At 31.8% G+C, this 22,124-nt stretch overlaps 7 protein-coding genes across 7 annotated transcripts, besides 3 other annotated features; 5 read left to right on the forward strand and 2 right to left on the reverse strand.

Moving 5' to 3' along the window:
- Positions 1–443: 443 nt before the first annotated feature.
- On the reverse strand, positions 444–838 carry TVAGG3_0803090 (uncharacterized protein; the record flags this gene model as incomplete). The annotated part of the gene is made up of 1 exon (XM_001309146.2): positions 570–824. The coding sequence occupies one exon, from the start codon at positions 822–824 to the stop codon at positions 570–572; it is 255 nt and encodes an 84-aa protein (XP_001309147.1).
- Positions 839–2,067: 1,229 nt separating this feature from the next.
- Positions 2,068–2,104: a mobile genetic element.
- A 1,179-nt stretch (positions 2,105–3,283) lies between these two features.
- Positions 3,284–3,321: a mobile genetic element.
- Positions 3,322–3,416: 95 nt separating this feature from the next.
- Positions 3,417–4,365, forward strand: TVAGG3_0803120 (nuclear-transcribed mRNA catabolic process, deadenylation-dependent decay; the record flags this gene model as incomplete). Its single annotated transcript, XM_001309145.2, has 1 exon — positions 3,418–4,365. One exon carries the CDS (start codon positions 3,418–3,420, stop codon positions 4,363–4,365), a length of 948 nt encoding a protein of 315 aa, XP_001309146.1.
- A 328-nt stretch (positions 4,366–4,693) lies between these two features.
- Positions 4,694–8,404, forward strand: TVAGG3_0803130 (uncharacterized protein; the record flags this gene model as incomplete). Its single annotated transcript, XM_001309144.1, has 1 exon — positions 4,694–8,404. The coding sequence occupies one exon, from the start codon at positions 4,694–4,696 to the stop codon at positions 8,402–8,404; it is 3,711 nt and encodes a 1,236-aa protein (XP_001309145.1).
- A 184-nt stretch (positions 8,405–8,588) lies between these two features.
- TVAGG3_0803140 (enkurin family) lies at positions 8,589–9,509 on the forward strand (the record flags this gene model as incomplete). Its single annotated transcript, XM_001309143.1, has 1 exon — positions 8,737–9,462. One exon carries the CDS (start codon positions 8,737–8,739, stop codon positions 9,460–9,462), a length of 726 nt encoding a protein of 241 aa, XP_001309144.1.
- Positions 9,510–9,943: 434 nt separating this feature from the next.
- Positions 9,944–11,866, forward strand: TVAGG3_0803150 (uncharacterized protein; the record flags this gene model as incomplete). Its single annotated transcript, XM_001309142.1, has 1 exon — positions 9,944–11,794. The coding sequence occupies one exon, from the start codon at positions 9,944–9,946 to the stop codon at positions 11,792–11,794; it is 1,851 nt and encodes a 616-aa protein (XP_001309143.1).
- Positions 11,867–12,772: 906 nt separating this feature from the next.
- TVAGG3_0803160 (uncharacterized protein) lies at positions 12,773–14,677 on the reverse strand (the record flags this gene model as incomplete). The annotated part of the gene is made up of 1 exon (XM_001309141.1): positions 12,988–14,673. One exon carries the CDS (start codon positions 14,671–14,673, stop codon positions 12,988–12,990), a length of 1,686 nt encoding a protein of 561 aa, XP_001309142.1.
- A 645-nt stretch (positions 14,678–15,322) lies between these two features.
- On the forward strand, positions 15,323–18,328 carry TVAGG3_0803170 (proprotein convertase-related family; the record flags this gene model as incomplete). The annotated part of the gene is made up of 1 exon (XM_001309140.2): positions 15,324–18,191. One exon carries the CDS (start codon positions 15,324–15,326, stop codon positions 18,189–18,191), a length of 2,868 nt encoding a protein of 955 aa, XP_001309141.1.
- A 1,497-nt stretch (positions 18,329–19,825) lies between these two features.
- Positions 19,826–21,627: a mobile genetic element.
- The last annotated feature ends 497 nt before the right edge of the window (positions 21,628–22,124 follow it).

Below are 22,124 nucleotides of genomic sequence, written 5' to 3' on the forward strand. Positions count from 1 at the left end.
TTAAACCATTGATTTTGGAATTATTTCATTTATATTATCTGTTTTTCATATTTCAAGCTTTAGGATTATCGGGGAAAGATTTACAATTTGCTTGTGATGCAATGCAAGAGGAACATAATGCTTGGCATCAGCCAATAAATATTCACATTTTATATAAAATGAATTCATAGGGAGAACACATCCGAATGATTGGAATAGTTGTATAATTCCCACTTGCATAACTCTAAATCCAATAAGAACAAGAATAATATTTTTTTAGCAAGATATTTGGCCATATAGTCTTAGAAAACAAATCTTTGACACTGAATTACTTCTTTTGATCTGGAAAAAGTAACAAAATATCAACGTCCATAGAAATTAAACAGTTTTCAAAACATTATTTCGGAAAAAAATCTATTAAAAACATCAGCACAGCATATCCAATAGTACACTATGCCATATAGTTTGATTACATAAAATAGTTTAGTTAGGTTTGAACCTTTCTAAAAAGAGTTTGTAATTTTTTTGTTTTCACAGGTATCTAAAATAGTTTTGGTTCATAGTACAAATTTTATTGTATCAGAGAAAGCTTACTTCTTTGGAGCTGGGGCAGCATCCTTAGCTGGGGCGGCGCCATCCTTAGCTGGAGCAGCAGCGGAACCTGTGTGATGGCCGTGAGCGACCTGCTTGTGCTGGATGTGCTCACTATGGTCCTGGTGGAGTGGGTCAACACCATGGACGTGCTCGTGTGGGTGAGATGTTTCATCAACCTGAGCGGCATGGAGAGCGTTGATCTTGTGGGCAGCAGCTGTGCAATCGTGCTCGAAGTGTTGTTGTTGGGACATTCCTAAATAGAAGTGATATGAACAGCATTCACGGCCAGACAGCTTCAAATTCAGAGCCCATTCAATTTGAAAATTCAGAGTAAACAGTAGTGAAAAAACCGTTATATAAAACTAAGCATTTGAGAGGAAAGTGAGCGAAAATGAAATACGTTTTACTATGTATAGATTTGGACAATATTATCCAAAATCACTCTCTTACTCGTCCAAACTGCTTCAGAAAAATTGAAAGGCAATTTGGTTTCAGTAAGAATATTCAATTCATTTTTGTGAATACGTTACTGACCATTGTTTTAGTACATAACTAAATCATAACAAAATTATATTTTTTTCAACTGGATAATCTTTTGAGAAGTAAAATAACTCCTCACCTTGCCAAATTAACATATTAGAAACTAAGTACTCATATAATCATAATAGCATTAAAAGTGAGATGTTGGCCATATTCTTTGGAAAATTTCACGATCATCTCAATAAATTTTGCAAATTACCTCAGACTTTTCAGAGGATTGAGTGGCAACTCAATCCTCTGAAATAGTCTGTGGTAATTTTTAGTCTCTACACTATTTCAATATAAGCTCCATTTTTAAACAGTTTTTAAAAATCGAGCATTGAAAAGTGTGATGAGACTGTGAAATTAGTTTTCACTTCTTGATCGACAGCCACTAATATCACTTTAATTTCATATCAAACTAGTTATTAACCATAAATATTTCAATTTCTTTTAATGGCACAGGCATAATTTAGATTTTTTATTATTTCATGAATGGAACTGTAACCCAAGAAAATATTATGCAATAAAGAACGTGTACAATTCAAGCAAACCATGAAAAATAAGTTTTTTATGTGTTTTTTTCTTCAAAAAATCAAATCTTATTCAAAATTTAAACTTAATCATGTTTCGCTACATAAATACTCTAATATTTATGAAAAATAATATATTTCAGTAGCAAGCAAGAATCTTTTAAAACTTTTTTCCGAAAACAAACCCAACTATTGGGTTATACATAAATTTAGGGTTTTCCAATCAAATATATATATTAAACTGCTAATGTATAATCTAAAGCGCACTTATTGACCCTCTTAATGCAAGTCCTATATAATCAAAAATATATCTTAGAGTATGGCACACATGAATTGGATAATGCAGAGTACAAATCGTAAATAATACAATATCGCAATCTGTACTATGAGAATATTTTGATTTAAATTTTGTGATATAAAGGCTTAATTTCATATGGAATTGTAATAAACAGAAATTCATCAAAAGTGACAGCTCTCAATTTTTTGACATTTGTAAATTCTAAATTGAATGAGAAAAATGAAATAATACTAAGCATAATACAATATTCTAGATTTAATTATAATTAGGAAAAAGTTAGTTTTGAGAGTACTTTTCATAGGCATATAGAATGAAATCTTCTGAAAAATAATATCACATAAACTCATATTATTTTCTAATATATAACTATTTTATATAAAAATCAAATTCAATGATCTTAAAAGCGAAGGATAAACCTCAAAATTGACGAATATAATGAGTGGGAATATAATGCTTATCTATCATAAAACCATATGAAATATCAATTTTTGCTTTACGCCTAATTTTTGACGACAATTAGCAAAAAATGTTAAATGTTAACACTCAGTCCATTTGAATATGAAAAATAAAATTGACTTTGATTAAATGTTTTTATTTATCATGCAATTCTTCTTGCGACCAAAGATTTGAATAAAATTTCAAAAAAATAAGATAGCTTAAAAAATAATATACGGTAGTATTTACTAATAGATGAATAGTATATAAATTCTATTAAAATGGATTTGATCCAAAAAAATATATAAAATTTGATCATAAATAAAATCGTTTTAAATTACTTCTTCATTTAAATTATAACAATTATTTTTGGTTTTATTATTTTTTGGATCAAATCCATTTTAATAGAATTTATATACTATTCATCTATTAGTAAATACTACCGTATATTATTTTTTAAGCTATCTTATTTTTTGAAATTTTATTCAAATCTTTGGTCGCAAGAAGAATTGCATGATAAATAAAAACATTTAATCAAAGTCAATTTTATTTTTCATATTCAAATGGACTGAGTGTTAACATTTAACATTTTTTGCTAATTGTCGTCAAAAATTAGGCGTAAAGCAAAAATTGATATTTCATATGGTTTTATGATAGATAAGCATTATATTCCCACTCATTATATTCGTCAATTTTGAGGTTTATCCTTCGCTTTTAAGATCATTGAATTTGATTTTTATATAAAATAGTTATATATTAGAAAATAATATGAGTTTATGTGATATTATTTTTCAGAAAATTTTGTGTTCTTCTTCAAAATTTTATTTTTTTATTAAAAAGAATCTTTACAAAATATACATTTACTTTAATTAATATTTAAAAACGTGCTCTATCAAAAGTTCCAAAAATTCAATATTTTAGCTTTTCCGAGGTGTCACTTTTGATGAATTTCTGTTTACAACAGAATTTTATGTGATTATTTTATTAGATGAGATTGCAATTATAGATACTTGATTAGAAAAAAATGAACTATTTTTTTTTTGCAAAAAATTATTTTTCATGTCTAGGCATAATAATAACAATTCAAGGGAAGTAAAAGTATGCCCGCTATGCATTTCAGATCTCAGTGCAAGCGAGTATGATTTCTATCCTTGCCCATGCGGATATCAAATTTGTTCTTTCTGTTTTGAAAGAATTATATCAGAATTTACAAAATGCTGTCCACTTTGTCGTCGTCCATACGATGAAGATGCAGTTAGTAGGGTAGGTCCTCAATATAGACCTGTTCCTGTTGTTCGCCCTCCACCTGAAAAGAAACCAGAACCATCCGGCTTTATTATATCAAAGAAAATGGTACAAATTGTTGGGATTCCTCAAAGGTATCTTCAAACTTCACTACTAATAAGACGGGATTACTTAGGCCAATATGGAGTTATTAAGAAGATAGCAATTTATTCAAACGAAAAGATTCCATTCAGAAAACAAATACTTCAAGGAAATTCATCAGTTTATGTTAAATTTAAATCCCAATACGAAGCCAATTTATGCATATTATCATTAAATAATTTTAATTTGAAAGGCGAACAAATAAATGCATCCTATGCACTTACTGAAGAATGCTCAGAGGCATTACAAAATAAAAATTGCTCGGAGAAGAAAACATGCTTAAAAGTTCATAAAAAGAACACTCCTACTAAAATTCAATTTACGACCGAAGAAGTAGAGCGCAAAGCCGACCGATTTATTAACGCTCTGCGAATTGATGTTCCAGATCATTACCAAAATTATCCAAAGAGGTCATTTGGTACCTCTTTATTCCCACCTCCAAGGATCATTCCTCCACCAAACGGAAATCCGCACTTCTTGATCACAAATATCTTCAATTCTGAAGATCCTACTTTATTAGATTTAGCAAGTTTCCCAGATGCTATTCCGCTTCCACTTCCAGTTTCTCAATCTAGACAACTTTGTAGTTTAATTGATGGACTGGGCCTTGATCAAAGATAAATACAAATAAATATACTATGTTTGATTAAAAACATTACGGTTTTTATCATAACTACTTGAGGTAATATGAAACAATTGATAATCAATAATCTAATTTAATAAATTTTGAGATATTATTCAGAAACAATATAAATTTATAGTACCAATTCTATTATTTCCTAATATTATAGCTATATCTCAATTCCTGTGAGAAATTATTGAGATTTTCAAAAATTTTGGATGAAATTTTAGATGAAAACTGCAAATTGTACGACAAAATATTAATTATATACAAAATTGGATCTTGTTTCCCCTATGATTTAGATAAAATTTTGCATGAACGTTTATAATGTCATGGTCTCTGAACGCCCCTACAGCAGTCCCGAGATCGAAAAAATCATTTTCAATTGTCTCTAGGAAGGGTGTTCCGGTGTTTATAAAGCCTGGCAAAATGTATGTTTATACAAACGATGGATGGCAAGTAGATAGAACATTAGCGACCTTACATCACAAAATTGCTTCGTGTTATATATCACAAACAGGTAAATACGTTGTTCATCTTCCGAAATTAACTCCTCTTTTAGCAATACACGATACAAAATCACCTCCCACATTATTAAATATACCTTGTCCTGCATATGAACCAGAACAAAAAGAAGATGCTAAATTACAAACAAAAATAGCACCAGATGGTACAAGTTTACTCGTTGCAAATCCATTTGCTCAAGTTAAAGATGTAACGTACATATTTAATGGTCAGAATAAACCTATTACAGACTTTGCAACTCTTGTTAAACAGTTTGTAATCTCTGATTCAGGAAAAATTGCAGCGATTTTACTCGAAGATAATATTTGGGTTTGGCAACAATTAGAAGAGCAATACAGATGTGTTGGATTTTGGACAAATTTGAACGCCGAACAACATTTTCCAGGTGGATTCCACATGGCGCAAGAAAATCCAATTACAATCTTCAAAAGTTTAGCAGTTTTCGATAACCCTGACGAAGGCAAAGGAGCCTGCTTCATTACTGCAGTCTTACCACCATCTAAGCCATGGGATACTATTTACTTATTCAATTCAATTTGTAATTTTAATTACGGTTACCAACCAAAGTTTAGTCGTCAATCTATTACATTACCTGTCACAGAAGGAAAGGCCACACCAAGATTATGGTGGTCTCCATGTTGCAGAATCTTAGTTGTTGCCATTGCAAAGAATCTTGTAATGCTAACAAGAGATTTAGAGATGATTGCGATCATTCCTTTGATAGATATCTTTAAATCAGATGATTCAGAAGTTGCTTGGCTTGCATGGAGCACTAATCTTCAATTCTTTGTAGTAACAACATATACAGGCTTGATTGGAGCAATTACAAGACATGGAAAATCTTTGAAACATAAAATTTGTCACATGTCACCTTTTGATGATGAAAAATCAGCACCTCTTGGCTGTTATTGTGATTCAGATCTTGGCAATGTTTTCATTATATACTCGAGAACTAAGTTCAGACATTTCACCATCAGAGAACAATTATTTGAACACAACATTGAAAACATTATTTCGATGCCGTTTCCAAATAGATTGGCTTGTAAATACCATAAAACAGCTTTGGAACTCATCAGAAATATCGAGAAAGATGAAAGTATTGAAGATTTTTGCAAGTTGATTTATTTTGCTGACGTTTTTCGTTTGTTTTATTTCAAATCTCCTTTGAGATATGAAATTTTAGAAGTCATCAAAAGTGTTTGCGATTCATTCCTTAAATCAGGAAAGAATGATGCTCTTTGCTTCTTTATTATCAGAGCAGCTTTGAAGATAACTAATGAGACATTCCCTGCTTTAGATGATGTAATGAAAATGCTTTCAACATCATCAAATCCAAGAGACAGATTATTACTTAGAATTTTGGATGAAGAAGTCAGTAGAAGAGATTGGTGTATAAAATCAATAGCCAACGTGAAAGAGATTACTTTCTATGATAATTCCGAAGAAGGAACTGCAGGAGCTGCGACAATGGCACCTCCTCATCATAACAGAGATGTGGATGTCATCAAAGTCATCAAATTTATCAATGGCTTATTGTTTAAACGTGAATTTGATGCAACTCTTGATGATGTTGACATCGATTTGAATGTTATCTTAGAAATGTTGATAGAATTAGGAAGATTCGACAGAGCTCTTCACATTGCAAGACATCCATCAATTGAATCAGGAGTTCCTAATGTTTTCGCAAGAGTTATTTCTCTCCATCCAACAAACGCAGCAAGTTTATATAAAACAATGTTGATGTGCATCGAATTGGACCATAACCAAGAAGATGACATCAGAGCATTATGCCTTAATGCTTTGTTAAACATTATGAGACAGAGAATTGCAGATACAGCACCAAATTACAGAGATAAAGATGAAATCGCTGTAAGTGATTTATGCATGGCAGAAGAAGCACTTGAACTACCAATTCCTGAGAATATAAATGAATGCCAAGATTTTGGTGTTGTCAGTGCTTTGGCTTTCTGCGCAACAGGATTCCAAAACGCAAGTTATTTCTTCAACGGAAGAAGCGTTATGATTCCAAGTGTTTTGAGAGGACCAACAAGAGAATTGTTTAGATTGTTGTGGTTCATCAGATGGAGACACAATGCTTTCCAAGAGTCTATTGTTAAAGGACATCCAGGAGATGCTGCTTTGAGACTTTTGGAGTTCCCTGAATTTATAAATGTCGAACAAAGCCGTGCAATGATTGAACAAATGTTTGAAAATGATAATAACTTGTTCAGTCCTGATGTTTATGAACATTATATTACAGATAAAGACAAAGATTTCGAGTTAGATCCTGATTTTGTTGATTTCGCTTGTGAATTCGCTGCAAGATTAACTCAAAAAGATTTAACAGATGTTTCAATCGCTGTTTTAGGATTTATTGCTAGAGAAGAAGATATTCCACACTCAACAATTTTATTAGCAGCAGTTGTTTCTCATTTGTTGCCATGGTTAAGAACAGCAATTCCTTTGGCAATGACTGGCTTCGACATGCCGATGGTTGTTCCAAATAGTTTGTTAGAAATTGAAGATTTCTCATTCCCAAGATACAAACCAAAATTGACGATGCCTTCTCCAGAAGAAAAGAAGAAACCAGATGTTGTCATACAGAGCGTTGAAGTATTGGATGAAACACCAATTTCAGCCGAAAGTATGGCAGATTACAATTCATCTGATGATGATGAATTCAAGCCACCTCCAATGGATCTTCCTTTGGCAAAGCCAGGTCCAGGAGGAGATTACTTGAGTGAAGGAGAAGAAGATTTAAGGCCAAAGAAAGAAAAAGTTAAGAAAGAGAAATCAGAATCAGAAAAGAAGAAGAAAAAGAAATCAAAGCACAAACCAGAAGTCAAAAAAGTACAAAGAGACAGACCAAGATTACGACTTATCGATGTTGATCCTGATGCAGCTGTTAAAGAGAAAGGTCCTCCACCAGGCCAGCCAAGATTAATCTCTGTTACTCCACCAGCACCAATGGTTCCTAGCGGCTATGGACCATCGATACCTCCAACACCAGAAGAAATGAGACAGAATTTACCAGGACCTGGATTTGGAATACCAATGCTTGGTCCTGCAATGCCACCTTACACTCCCTCTGTTTACATGCCAGCACAAAACGGCCAAGGACCTGCATTTGGACCTATTTGGGACATGGATCCTTCCTTGTTCAACAGAAACTTCCCGAAGCCTTGTCCAAATATTCCTCTTGAAAAGAACAGAAATGGAGGATATTCTTCACAAGGAGTACAGGCTAAACCAGAGTTTAATCCACACACTGAATACGTCATGGTATCCAAAGAGAAAGAACACGAAATGGATACACAAAGTGTCTCTGATTTCAGCTTCTCTTCAGCTGGTCCTGAATACCCTGCTTTGGATCCATTCCCATTCGATGATGAATTAAGTAGAAGAGTTGAAAGACTCTTAAACGAACCTTACATTCAAGAAACTGTCATTAGAAGACAAAGAATTGTTAGGAAAGGAGCGAACTTAGATGATGAGCCAACAAAGGACTTTTAATTTTTGTATTGTATTCTTATTTATTATGTTTAAAATATGTTGTTTATATTTTAATTATCTAATTTTCCCATTTTTTCTGAAGAAAAGATAATACAACATAGGCATGTGCTAACAGATGCGTCATGTTATATCTTAATTCCTTTTAAATTCATTTGAAAACCTTTTTCTCGTTGATAAGTGATGGGATAAATTTGAGTAATAAAGACGATTATTTCAAATTCAAACTTTATGATAAACTACTTTATGCATGAAATACAATTAATATCATGCATAAGCATATTTTAATATAATTTTTCATTCAATGGAAAAATACGTTTGTAGAGTTGTTTCTGATGTTAGACGAGGAAGAGTGCATCTACAACTTAATTCCAAAGCCTCCACCAGTAATTGTTAAGGAGCCACTTCATAAGAGCAAATTCCAAGATCAGACACAATTTATTACTGCAAAGAAGAGAGGTCATGCAACAATGGGTCTTCCACCAGAGAAATTACGTCAGCCACCAAGCCAATATCTTAAGAAAGGCGAGAGAACAAAGAAATTACCACCAAGAGAGCGCGTTGTTCCAAAAGGTAATGACGGATTAAATAAACCTCCAGTTCCAAAGGCTACAGAGACAATTAAGATGAAGTCACCAACAAAGCGTAACTACATCCTCGAAAATTGGAAGCAAGCTCCAAAGACTAAGAAACTTCATCCAGAAAAACCACAAACATGGTACACAGACAAGCTAGAATATGGTCAGATGCCATCATACATGGATCGTGTTAAGCAAGAAGCAGCTGATGAAGCTGAATATTGGGATAACGTTCGTGAAAATATGATGCCAGAAGATACAGAAACACGCTGCCGCCTTCTTTCTGAAGAGGAGCGTATTGAGATTCTTAATGGATTATATGCTAACCTCGCAGAGAATAAGAAACGTTATGCATCTCTCAGCTTCGGCCAAGACAACCTTTCTTTCCGTCGCAAGAAGGAAGAAATGGAACGCGATGCAGCCCAACTTGAAGCTGATATTAAGACTTTCGAGCGCCCGAATGTTTACATCACCGAAACATAAAAAGTATTTATTATTTTTCGTTTATAACTTCTAAATGTCTTATTTATCATATGTACATACTTTTCTTTAAGTTCTTAGCATTTGAGTATATAATTCTAAAACATAACGGATAACTTATTTCCTTAATATCGTATCTAAGCATAAACACTGCCTTTAAAGGGGGTTTTATGACTGTTTGACCGTATTATATTATACACTTTCCTTGAATGGAAAAATTCTTAATATAAAAATATCTGTTTTTAGTACCTAGCAAATGAAGAAATCTATTTCTAGAAGATCATTGTTGTTTGCAAATATGGACGACTCAAAGAACTGAAAAATCAAAAATCGATGAATCAATATATGAATTCTCCAATTCATTTTGACATTTTTCAAGTGCCTATGTGATATCCTTTACAATATAAGGGAAATCACAATTTTTCAAATTTTACATTCCGCAAAAAAACGTGTTTTTTTTGTTTGAGTCTTCTGAAACAAAAAAATGCATATTCCCCGACTATCTTCGCTTAAGCCTCTTCCACCACCTCCACCACAAGTAAATTCTTATTCTACACAAGGCATTAAATTGCTCCAAAAAGCAATTACAACATCCACCGCATCAGAAAAGAACGATTTATTAAATGAAGTCCACGAACTTTGGCCAACAATGTACAATGAGTTCGATGAAGCGATTAGAAGTAACAAAGAAAAAGAGAAACAATTGAAAAACTTACAAGATAGACTGAAAAAAGCAGAACAAGATAAAAAAAATCTTCAAGAGAATTCGGACTTCTATAAACTAGCTCCACAGCATGCCAAAAAGCATGAGAAAGCGAAATATATGGAAGGATGCCAAAAATTACAAAGCGAAATTATGAGATTTACAACAATTCCTCCTCTTGCTCGATTTGAGGAACGACTAAAAACGAAATGCATCAATGAACAAATAACATCATTCGCTTTACAAGACGAAATGATTCATCATCTTGAACAGTTAGCTTATGAACTTAATAAAAGGAAAATCATTGTCGAACAAAGCGGAGAATCAAGTGAAACTATCAATTCAGAGTTTGGCAGCTTAAATGGCCTCTTAAGTAAATACAATGAGCTTTTGGAAGAAAATGAAAAACTCAAAGCCGAAGAAACCAAATTCGCATGCGATCCAATGACCAAGCGCCGCAAGTTCGATAACTTCTCATGCCATTCTTCAAGAATGCTCGTTGATACAATCAAAGATATCGTCGAAAGCGAACTAGATATAGCGCATTTCTTTGAAGCACCTAAAGAAGTCGAAGAAGGAATGGATTTCGATACACTTGTTCCATCACAAGATGAAAAAGTTCTTAATATGAAATTAAGTTTCTCAGATCTTCAGTACAACTTATCTTCGAGCCAGATTATTACACAAGGTAATCTTGCCAAGCAACAAGAACTACTCCAGGACTACAAGAAGACTGTAGAAAAACTTGAAGATGAAGTAAGAGGCGGAACTAAACGTTCTTATACAAGTGATGCTTCTTCACTTCCTCACAATCGTGCTGATAAAGTTTTAGATGCAAATTTCGCTTTAATCGATAAAATTGACGGTTATGTTGTTGATATCGATAACAAAAACGCTCAAATTGACGTTCTCGTTGAAAAACTTACTAATTTAACTAAAGATCGTAAGGAAGTTTATGAAAAGTACTGGAAAATCCTTAAACAATACCAAGATCTTGTTAATTCTCACGTAGATCTTTCCAATGTATTGAATAAGAACAGAACCATACTTTCCTCTTTACTTACTGTTGTAACCTCATTCGGAAGCGACATGATCAACCTCATTCCTCAAGATACAATCAAACAATACATGGACAAAGAAATTTCCATCAAATCAAATGATATACAGAACGGAGCTCCAATGCCAATTGTCAAGATGCACGAGGAGAACGAGGAGAATGGAAAGCGCAGGAACTTGAAGAGAGCAAGGAATTCATCAGCAAGTGTTGAACAATTTACTCATTTAGAAAGTCATTGTAATTGTTCGAATTTGTTGACAAATAAAATGGAGATAATTAATGCTCTTTCTCTCGCATGCCAAATCGGAGGGTTCTCTGTTGGCTCTGATAAGAAACTACACGATCCAATACGCTTCATGAACAACCACCTCATAGGAGGAATCTCGGAAACATCGAAGGAACAGCTCGGCCAAGTTATGCAGTTTTTCAAAGAAAATTTGACAAAATTAAGGATGACGTCAAATTTGATACTTATCAGAGAGAAGAACAGCTTGGCAACGCAGATGGATGAACTTGACAGGAAGAATGAAGAGACTATGACAGACGAACCATCAAAGAAACCAGGAAAAAAGTGATTTCTTTTTTAATTTCGTTTAATTTTATATTTTGTTTGTTTTTTATGTTATAATAATTCTATATAAAAGTCTATCTAATTAACAAATCATCGAGTTTTTAAGTTATCATATAATTATTTTTCAATTGTCGTCAAATCATGAAAGGAACATGACATTTGTAATATAATCTATTAGTTTAGATATATTCGGCTATATTTCTTCATTCTCAGTTACCAACGCCATATTTGAGAACATTGCCGTTGCAAGACGATACCAAAATATAAAATATAAAAGTTGCAACCATGAAACAGCATTCTTGATAAGATTCGAGCATTTTCCAAGAAGAACCAGTGATCTACGTATTACATATAGAGATTTGCAAAATTAAAAACAAGTTTGTGATTATCGGATATTTATGCATTTTGTTTTTATAGGATAGAACGAATTATATTGCAACATGTCGCCTTAGAATTTATTTTTACAATATAGTGAATTGTAAAAGGCATTATCTAAAGTATATTTATTTCATTCCCGACATTACCAATAAATCATTTAACAAATGTTTTCCCATACATTTTTATCTATTATGAGCACAAAAAAAGATAAATTTACAAAAATTTAAAAATTTTGATTTTTTCAAATTGGATTTGAAATTCGGAAATAACAATATCAAGAATACAAATTAATTTAACAATTAATTAGTTTTGCTACTAAAATTAAATTTTATTGTTTGGATTTGAATTTCAGAATTCATGCATATTTAGTAGTCATTGTAAGCCGCCAATACATAATCTAGAATTCTAAATTGAGCATTAGTTTTAATTTTTTCAATTTTGTTTATATATTTTTTCTGATTAACTGGTAATCATGGATGCAGTGCAATATTCTATTAGAAAACCATGATCTCATAAATTTTATTTAAAACAATTCGATATGAAATACATAAAAATATATCGACAACATTTTTAACTTGCTTTTTCAAATTTGCATAGCTGATATCTTTTTGCTCTGTAAGCTGATTGAACTTCTCATCATGAATACGCTGACAGGTTCCTATTTTTATAAATAACACCTTTCAAAAAGTGAACATTCGTTTTGAGAAGAAGGATGATATTGCGTAATTCATATTTTCAATATTTTTAATTAATATCACCAATTTGCTTTTTTAACTGTAATATTATACTAAAAAGTATTTGAGGTAATAAAATTATTTTTTACTTTAAATCTGAAACTTCTGGTACAGTGATATGCATTTTGGAAACTCTATTCATACTTTCCAAATGCTCAGATGAAATATTAGTTAATATAGCTTGAGTATATACGAACTGTGATACGTGTCTTGTTGTAAAAACTTTCATAAATTCTTTTTGATTGATATCCAAAGTTATTCTCATAAATTCAATCAGTTTAAGAGAACTAACTGATTGTAATGCATCATCACTCACATCATTAACTACTTCAAAGAATAGGGAGTTATTGATTGGATGGTTATCCATTAATTTGTGCCTTAAAGTATCCATAACTTCATGATCAAAATCATCTCTTATTCCGCCAATTTCACTTACAAATGTTCCAAATCTCCACCAGAATTTCATTCTTTCGCCAAGGGAACTCATATCTTTAGGAGCTCTTTCACATGCTACTTGCCACATGCTCTTGTTCTTGAAAGGACATTTACCGATAATTCCGGCATTTATTCGTCTGTAATCTTCATCTAAAAGATTTAAATATTCTTTCATAACTTCACGAGATTGGAAAGCTCTTTGAACATGATGACTTCTCTTTCTTAACTCCTGTTTGAACTTCTCGTTCTGCTTCTTCTGTAGTCTATCCCAATGCTGATTAAATGCCCTTAATTCTGCAATTTCGCTTCGTTTGAAAGGAGCTTTTTCCGTTGTAAAAAGTACATCTTGGTCACTTGTATCAAGGAGAGTTGATTTCGGATCAATACCAGCATATGGATCATCAGGACCTTCGACCGAAGAGAGAACTGACTGAGTAGTAGACCTTTCTAGTTCTGTATTCGTAAATGTCTTTCTCTTTGGAGTTAAAACTGATAATGAGAAGTATTTCTCGACATTTCTGGGAACAAAAGGTTTACCTGTTGCTGTGAAATATTCACTTATACAATCAGTAACTGTATTATCGGTTATTCTTTTATCAATTTGAGAATTGGCAAGAGATCTACCAAGACTAGGAGGAATAAGATTTAATGGATGAATAGCTGAATCTTCTTTTGTTTTGCAGGCTTCAATTTCTTCTGGTGAAAGGCAATCAAAGTGTATTTCGCGAAATGTAGTAGCTAGTGCATCATCTGGATTTTCAACAGCTGGACCATGTATACCAGTTTGAATCTTCTTTGGCTTGAGATCTTCTGGGTTAATTTTTACCTTTTCTTCCTCAAAAATTTGAGATTCAAAATATGGAATTGCTCCTCCAAATGTATAAAGATGTGCATTTAATGGAATTTCTCCAACTGTTGTTTGTAAATTTCCATGTGCATCGGGAACTGTTAGCTTTAATTGCGTTTGTTTTAATAATGTTTCGCCAATATCATGCGAATTTTGGTAAATAAATTCTTTTTCGTATAAAGATAAGTTATCTGGGTCATCGAAGTTGAATTCTGGATATTTTGCTGCTAAATTTCCATACATTTTTCTAAAAGATTTCATGTAAGGGCGTTCTACAAGTACATTTACGAAATTTTCCATTGGAGTAGGCATATTTGGATCTAATGCAGGTGGTGGCGTGGGACTTATAGGTAAACCTCTTTCGATAGGCCGAACAAGACCGTCTGTAAGCCATGCATTAGGCTCAACCTTAGCATCTACTTTGCTCTTGACAGGTGGAGCACTTTTCCCTTTAATCTTTTTAGGAATAAAGGGAAAAGGGTGCTGCATAAAAATAACGAAGAAAAAATATTAATGTAAAGAAGAATATCATCATATTTCAACAATGAATCATATTGTTAGTCATTCTTACACAAAAATTTTCAAGATAACTCTAATTTTGGTTCAATTTTTATCAATTTTCAATGAAAACTCTCAAATGGCTCTCATTAAATGCTTGAAAGAATGTCACAGAGAATTTATGCACATATTATAGAAAGATATTATCATTTTCATAATTTTGATGAAAGTTAGTATATTGCCATTTTAGAATAGACACGCGTTCATTAGAGGATAAAATACTGCTTTAAGATCAAAATTACATACGTGAAAGACTTTGCTTGCCTACAAAGTACTGAAAGTTGATGTTGATAGAACAAAAACATTCAAAAATATATCAAAACTCTTATAAGACCGACTATTCTAGTATAAACACAATCATTTACATTGTCAATCATCATTAAATGAACCTTGAATCTTCTTCGAACTGCATCTGTCAATTTGCCACTTTAGTGCAAATCAGTTTCAATAAAAAACGAATATTACTTATTTTGGGGTATTCAGAAACTATGAAAGCCACCCAAAAAGACATGGGTGAGTGACTTCACTAAATCTAACCACTTGAATTTTTGAATGGCAGATTTGACAAATTTGTCATAATCATGGTTTCGGCTCCATTTCTTGAGGTAACTGGTCAACAAGATATCAGATACTCAAGAAGTACCCAATCAGTAAACTATGGATGGTTTTACATTCATCTTTTAGTGACTCTTTCATCAGATCAAGGAAAGATTTTATCCGAAGAATTCCCAAACAAGTTCGAAACATACAATATTGTTCATCCTGACTACTATTTAATGCATTTAAATGAAAATGAATTCGAAAAAATGAAAAATTACAAAACTGTCGAAATTTTTACGGTAAAACGCACCAGAATCGCGCAAGATGATGTCGAAAGTGGCGATTTCCTGATTCGTGCCTATCAGGGATGGACACCCGACAATCCAAATGTAAAATTTACTTCTCTCGGTTTCGGATTTTTTGTTGTTTATAATGCCGACAAATCTGATTACATTAACGACCCGAATATCATATCTATTCAAGAGCATCATCCAAATGAGCTTGAGAATAGGTTTTCTGTCGGTTTTATCCAAAATCCAAATAATATCTTACCAGAAATCGACAACAAACATAATATGATCGCAAGACCATTACATAAACTAGGATTAACAGGCAAAGGCCAGATAGTCCACGTCGCAGACTCTGGAATAGATTATAATCACCATTTCTTCTACGATCCTGATCATCCAAAGCTCGAATTCAACAAAACAATGCCAAACCATCGTAAAATCTACAGATACGACACAATTGCCGATACATCTGACTACGAAGGTGGCCATGGCTCTCATGTTTGTGGTATTTTGGCCGGAAAATCCATAAACAACCAATCATTTGCAAGCCAATACGACGGCATTGCTCCTGATGCAAAGATCATGATCTTGGATACAATTATTGGCGGAATAAGCAACAAATCAAGTAAAATAAAGAACATTGAATTGGATTTCGATATCGAGCAAAGATACAAAGAAATTGCGAACGAAAGAGTTGGCATTGCATCGAATAGTTTTGGAGAAACAATATATACCGATTTAACATATATTTATGACATTGTTACTTATCAACACAAAGATATTTTGATTGTTAAAAGTGCAGGAAACAGACTTGGACCATTAACTGTTGGAACATTTGGAGATTCAAAGAATGTTTTCACTGTTGGAAATGTTTATAAACCATACACATGGAGAATTGACCAAGGAAACGTTACTTATCAATTCGTATTGAAAAATGGTGAAAAAATTAACTCAACATTCTCTAATGTTTCTGATGCAAATCTTGTTGATGTTCAATCCAATCTTTTAGATCTAAAGAACATGGATGTATCAGATGGACCAATGGTAGGTAAGTTGTGGGCAGTCATTGATAATAATGAAGATATTTGTACAATTGCACAATCAGCAAGAGATAAAAGAGCATTTGGTATTGTTTATCTTGACGAAAAAGATCCTTGCAATGAAAATTATGTTGCACAATTCGCTGTCAAAACAAAGGAAGAACTCCAGAAAATAAATAATTCAACAAGAGTAACGATTAACCAATTATCCACTGATAAGCCATTAGATATTAACTTGTACAAAGTTAGTTCTCAAGGACCAGGATACAGTGGAGTTACTAAACCAGACATTGTTGCTCCAGGTGCTTTCATTTACTCAGCTTATTCCAGAGGAAACAATTCTGTTTTCAAAGAGGATTATTCCATGAGTACATTGATAACTAAATCAGGAACATCAATGTCATGTCCATTGATGGCAGGAAGTGCTGCATTAGTCAGACAGTATTTCATGGAAGGATGGTTCAATGAAAAGAAAGGAAAAGGTTTTGTTCCAACAGCAAGTTTATTAAAAGCTGTTATAATGAATTCAGGAAAACCAGTCAACAAATCATTGTTTAAAGACAATGCAGTTGGATATGGATTACCTAATTTATATGATTCATTAGGTTTCGGAGTGAATAAATTAGGTTTCTTTGATAACATTTCCATCCAACCAGAAGAGAAACAAGAATTCAAGATTGTTGTTACAGAAGATTGCGATTTATCTATTACTCTTTCTTATGCTGATGCACCACTCGCTTATACAGCAAATCGTATTCTTTATGCTCAAGTTAACTTGTTGCTTGAAGATGAGAAAGGAACTCTTTATTCTGCTAATGATTTAGGAGATTTACTTGATGAATACACATCAACACATAACAGAATAAAGATCAAAGCACATAAAGGAACTTACAAAGTTCATGTTATATCAGGATATTTCGATAAGAAAGTTAAGATCGAATATTCTTTAGCACTTTTGGCAAAGTTCAGTGAATTTACTCAGCTTTCTAAAGCAGAAAGCGAAAAAATCTGTCCAGGAAACTGCACTGGAAATGGAAAATGCGTGAATGGATTATGCGTTTGCAAAGAAGGATGGACTGGAACAGTCTGTCAAACATTTGTTGGTCAAGGAAAATTAAGCAATCCTTATAGTGTTAAAATCGATTCAAGATATCCAGGATGGCTTAGTTTCGATGTCAAGAAGAGCAAGAACTATAAATTATCAATCAAACCAGATTATAATGATGAAAGATTACGCATTTGCTTCGATGATAAATTGGGAGTTGTCGGAAACCAAAGACAGCACTGTTATGAATCTAAACGCGAATTTGTAAATGTAACAGACATCAAATCATCAACAGGAAAACTCTATTTGGCTATTTATAAGACAGTTAAAATTGGCAGTATGAGATTCTCTTTAGAAGAAGATAATGCTTATAAGCTGGACAAGACAAAACTCTACATGATACTTATGTATTCATTTGCTGCTTTGTTTGTTCTTTCTGTGATTGTTATTATCATTGTTGTTATCAAATGCAAGAAATCCAACAAGATTCCAAAGGACCAACTATCAGAATTAACGAACCCTCTTGTAATTTAAAACTTCGTTTTTACTTTAATAAATTTTTTAAGCCTTTCATTCCATTTTTTTGTGGAGATATAAAATTGCTTTCATTCGGTGAAAACATCATTATGACTCTAAGAAATATGGGAAAAATCATTAGATATGGCAAGATAGAAACATATACAACCAGCCCACAAATATATTATTATTTTTCCATCATGTAAACCTCGATGTCACTTTTGCGGCCTCGCTCCGCTCGGCCGCAAAAGTGACATCGAGGTTTACATGGATGGGTTCTATATATATACAGCTTGACCGGTAGAAAAGCGGATCGATTTTTATCAATAATTGGACATTCTATTTTTAATAAAATAAACATATATTTATATGGGAAATTAGGGAGATCTGAAACTCAAAAATTATTTTTGAATTTTAATATGATAAATATAATTGTGATAATATGTACATTACAAATAAAATATTAATTCGGAACAACGATGAGATGTGATAAATCTGATTCTCTCAAAAATCGATTTTGGAGTTTTAATATTAATTTGTATCTTATATGCATATAGGATATATAATAATTTTAAAACATCAAAAAGTGACAATTTGCGGTTAGAAAAAGTCATCAAAACACTTTTTAATGATTTGATTTAACATATGCATAGACCATCTCTTTGATATTTAACTTCAATTTCCAGAAATGAAAAGGATTTGAACAAAAACGATTATTTTACGATCATTTTTTGTAAATTTTTTTAAATTGAGACTGACATCTCTAAAATCTTCTAAAAATCCAAATATCAAATAAAATAATATTATTAAAATTCCTCTCAATTTAAAAAAAATTTATAAATTGAGACTTCAATCTCTAAAATCTTCTAAAAAATCCATATATCACAAAAACTCACAATATTATTTTTATTCTCAATTTCAAAATTTTTTTTGTACTGACTTTCTTTTTCCATAACAGCATGGCAGAAATTTGAAACGAAGTTTCAAATTTCTCAAGCTTGCATTCTGGGCACGTAAGTGCCCAGAATGCTAAAAGGCGCGTAGCGCCGTCTCTGAATATCAAATTTATTATAATTATTAATTTATGAAATTTCAAATAAAATCGATCTGTTATAACACACTGGTGCATGACAGCCTTGTCATTCATTTCTATCGGCGCGCTCTGCGCGCCGATAGAAATGAACGTGTATATATATATACAAACACCTGGACACATTTCAAAAAGCATCGTAGAATCTGATTTTATTTCTATATTTTATAAAATTAATATATGTTTGTATGGGAAATTCGGGAGATTCAAAACTCAAAAATTAAAACTCGATAATTTTAATATATCTTGATTCACATTTGTATGTAAATTAGTATCAACTTATTAACATTTATCAACTCCATGATTTAAATTTATTGATGTCAATAAAATTCATTTATATTATGAATATTAGACAATGTATGGTATGTGTGTTCTGGTAACATTAAAATCTCATATACTGGCAATTTGGCACCTTTTGTCACTTTTCATGAAATTTCAGTTTTCCTAAACTCGATTTTAATAATTGTTTTAGAATGCTATTATAATGTATAATTTATTTATCCAATCAAAATTTAAAAAAGTTCAGTATTTGCCATTTTAGACTTCAAGCTCGACACATTAAGAGAAAGGGACAGACTAGCCCATTGTCACTTTTTAATTTAGCAAATGAACGCTTATGGAGTGGAGTTTTTGGGTAAATCTGATTTGCTTATAAATGAAATAAAATCAAAAGAAACCATATTGGCATTATATTATGCAAAAATAAATGATCTTACTTAGTACTTTTAAAGTTAATTTCAGAAAAAATTTGACACAATGGTATCCGGCACATACAAGTGGTGTACAACCAAAATATAAGTTGGTTTAAACATATATTGCTATATCTCATGATCTTACTTAGTACTTTTAAAGTTAATTTCAGAAAAAATTTGACACAATGGTATCCGGCACATACAAGTGGTGTACAACCAAAATATAAGTTAGTTTAAACATATATTGCTATATCTCATGATCTTACTTAGTACTTTTAAAGTTAATTTCAGAAAAAATTTGACACAATGGTATCCGGCACATACAAGTGGTGTACAACCAAAATATAAGTTGGTTTAAACATATATTGCTATATCTCATGATCTTACTTAGTACTTTTAAAGTTAATTTCAGAAAAAATTTGACACAATGGTATCCGGCACATACAAGTGGTGTACAACCAAAATATAAGTTAGTTTAAACATATATTGCTATATCTCATGATCTTACTTAGTACTTTTAAAGTTAATTTCAGAAAAAATTTGACACAATGGTATCCGGCACATACAAGTGGTGTACAACCAAAATATAAGTTAGTTTAAACATATATTGCTATATCTCATGATCTTACTTAGTACTTTTAAAGTTAATTTCAGAAAAAATTTGACACAATGGTATCCGGCACATACAAGTGGTGTACAACCAAAATATAAGTTGGTTTAAACATATATTGCTATATCTCATGATCTTACTTAGTACTTTTAAAGTTAATTTCAGAAAAAATTTGACACAATGGTATCCGGCACATACAAGTGGTGTACAACCAAAATATAAGTTAGTTTAAACATATATTGCTATATCTCATGATCTTACTTAGTACTTTTAAAGTTAATTTCAGAAAAAATTTGACACAATGGTATCCGGCACATACAAGTGGTGTACAACCAAAATATAAGTTAGTTTAAACATATATTGCTATATCTCATGATCTTACTTAGTACTTTTAAAGTTAATTTCAGAAAAAATTTGACACAATGGTATCCGGCACATACAAGTGGTGTACAACCAAAATATAAGTTGGTTTAAACATATATTGCTATATCTCATGATCTTACTTAGTACTTTTAAAGTTAATTTCAGAAAAAATTTGACACAATGGTATCCGGCACATACAAGTGGTGTACAACCAAATCTTCGACTCGATGAACTTGTCATCGAGTTATATTCCAGTGTTGTTCCTTCATTCCTGATTAAGTTGCAAATTAAAGGTCTGGATTCAGAGAGAAGTGTTAAAGTTATCAAAAAAGTCACAAGAGATTTCGAAGAAATGACACAATTTAAAAAAGTCGAATGCATCAGTATGCTTGAAGCTGTTCAGAAAGGTCTGAAAAATGATACACTTGATCCCAACATTGTTTACTCAACATTAAAAATATTATTGCAAAGAAAACATTTGATTTAATAAACATTTAATTTATTATAATTAATTTTTTATTACAGTATAGTAAAAAATGCTATAAATAAATTATTATATTTTATTAAAATGTGACTTTTAATAGTAAGTGAATAAAATAAATCAGGAATTGGGAAAGAAATAAGGTTAATTAAAAATAATGAAAATTACAAGTTTAAGGTTAATGAAAAAGTGACAATGGGCGAGTTTGTCCCCCACTCGACACATTAACCGCTTTTTAAAAAATTGAGACCGACATCTCTAAAATCTTCTAAAAAATCCAAATATCTAATAAAATCATATCATTAAAATTCCTCTCAATTTTATAAATTTTTATAAATTGAGACTGACATCTCTAAAATCTTCTAAAAAATCCAAATATCTAATAAAATCATATCATTAAAATTCCTCTCAATTTTAAAATTTTTTATAAATTGAGACTTAGATCTCTAATATCTTCTAAAAAATCCATATCTCACAAAAAAAAACTAAGTTTTATTTTCACATTCAATTTCCCCAAAAAAATCTTTTTACCTAACAGCAAGGCAGAAATTTGAAACTTCGTTTCAAATTTCTCAAGCTTGCATTCTGGGCACGTAAGTGCCCAGAATGCTAAAAGGCGCGTAGCGCCGTCACTGAAAATCAAATTTATTATAATAATTATTTTATTATAAATCGACCTATTATAACATACTGGTGCAATACGTCAATTTATTTC

This window comes from Trichomonas vaginalis, chromosome VI (assembly GCF_026262505.1).
Source record: "Trichomonas vaginalis G3 chromosome VI, whole genome shotgun sequence".
NCBI classification, from domain to species: Eukaryota; Parabasalia; order Trichomonadida; family Trichomonadidae; genus Trichomonas; species Trichomonas vaginalis.